This window comes from Echinops telfairi, unplaced genomic scaffold (genome assembly GCF_000313985.2).
Source record: "Echinops telfairi isolate 266 unplaced genomic scaffold, ASM31398v2 ScPeMD7_2291;HRSCAF=2852, whole genome shotgun sequence".
Classification (NCBI taxonomy): Eukaryota; Metazoa; Chordata; class Mammalia; order Afrosoricida; family Tenrecidae; genus Echinops; species Echinops telfairi.
The window spans coordinates 36521795-36523165 of NW_022106189.1; the positions used below are offsets into that span (position 1 = coordinate 36521795).

Genomic DNA, 1371 nt, shown 5'->3' on the forward strand with positions numbered 1-1371 from the left:
ATGAGTCTGCGGTTCAACTGATTCAGTTGCACAGTCAGAAAATGCATTATGTTTACATATCTCCTAGGGAAACACCATGTGGATATGTCTCAGAAGTATGCAAGAGGTGAATGAGAGAGGCAATGGTGGCGTACATAACTGTATCCTCTAGGGACCAACAAAACCTGATTTCCAACTTGTCCATAGTGTCATTCTCTAAGTGAAGGTGAAGTGTCTTCTTAATTTTAAAGTCATTTAAATTACAGCACCTTTTCTATCTTCCAACCATTATATGTGAATTCCAAGAAGAGCAGTCATTGCTCTTTTAATGACTAGTCTGATCAACAGATGGATTTTTCTCTTTTAAGCCAACATATACTCTCAAAATTCTCTTACAACCTACCTCTGATATGGTAGATTTGCAAACTTCTCTGGCCACGGATTCAAATTTGGGATCTGTAGTTAAGTTCAGTTTGTAATTCCATAACAACTAAATAAAAAGGAAAGAAAGGAAAAGAACATCTAAATAGAATTATATAAACATTATCAATGGGTATTATAAATGACAAGGTTCCATTGTACATAGCCTGATCACGTATATAAACATTTCGGTTATATAGAAATTAAGATTGAAGGGGATAAATATACAAATGGAGTAAAATCAAAATTGAGAATGAATATAGAAGCCTAGCTCTGATGGAAGGAATCTTGGTTGTTCTGGCTGTTCAGAAGATGACTTAAAAATTCTATTATTTTTAAATCCAATTATTCAAAAGGTAAAGTTAGAACTAAACAAATACATTTTACCTATAAAATGTTTTGAATTAAGTTGGTACTATATAGCTACAAAATTTTATATTTAAAAATTAAAGGCACATTCCTATATCGTTATTTTTCAATTTTAGAATATTCTAATTTGTGTGTACATCAAAGGCAAAGATAGAATTATAATATTTCCTCTTTACTAACATAAATTTAACTTATTGTCATTTCTTTTGAGGAGGAGGAAAAAGAAAAGCTAACGTAGCTCCAGAATTTAAATATCAATAATGCTAGAAAAATTACTAATACAAACCAAATAATATTAATTTACTTTAGTAATATGAAACCAGATATCCTGGGATAATGCTAGAAAGAAAGAATCATTTAGATTTTTTGAATGTCTTGTAATTTAGAAATTTTCTTGTTAAGTAAGAAACACTTTATGAACAAGATTCCTCTCAAATAACTGGCAGTACTGTCAAATGCTAACCATCTACCTCTTACCTTTTATTTAAAAATTCTTAAGAACTAATTCACATAACATAAAATCTATTATTTAAAAATGAACAATTAAGTTGTGTCTAGTATATTCACAAAGCTATGCAACCATATTACTTTCTAATTTTAGAA

The 1371-nt window shown here is 29.6% G+C and overlaps 1 protein-coding gene across 1 annotated transcript in view; it reads right to left on the minus strand.

Moving 5' to 3' along the window:
* Positions 1 to 1371, minus strand: part of GLG1 (golgi glycoprotein 1) — a 124786-nt gene that overhangs the window by 50851 nt on the left and 72564 nt on the right. Inside the window, exon 3 of the mRNA XM_045293927.1 lies at positions 383 to 469. Coding sequence (XP_045149862.1) covers positions 383 to 469 — 87 coding nt within the window. The remainder of the gene's footprint in view (positions 1 to 382; positions 470 to 1371) is intronic.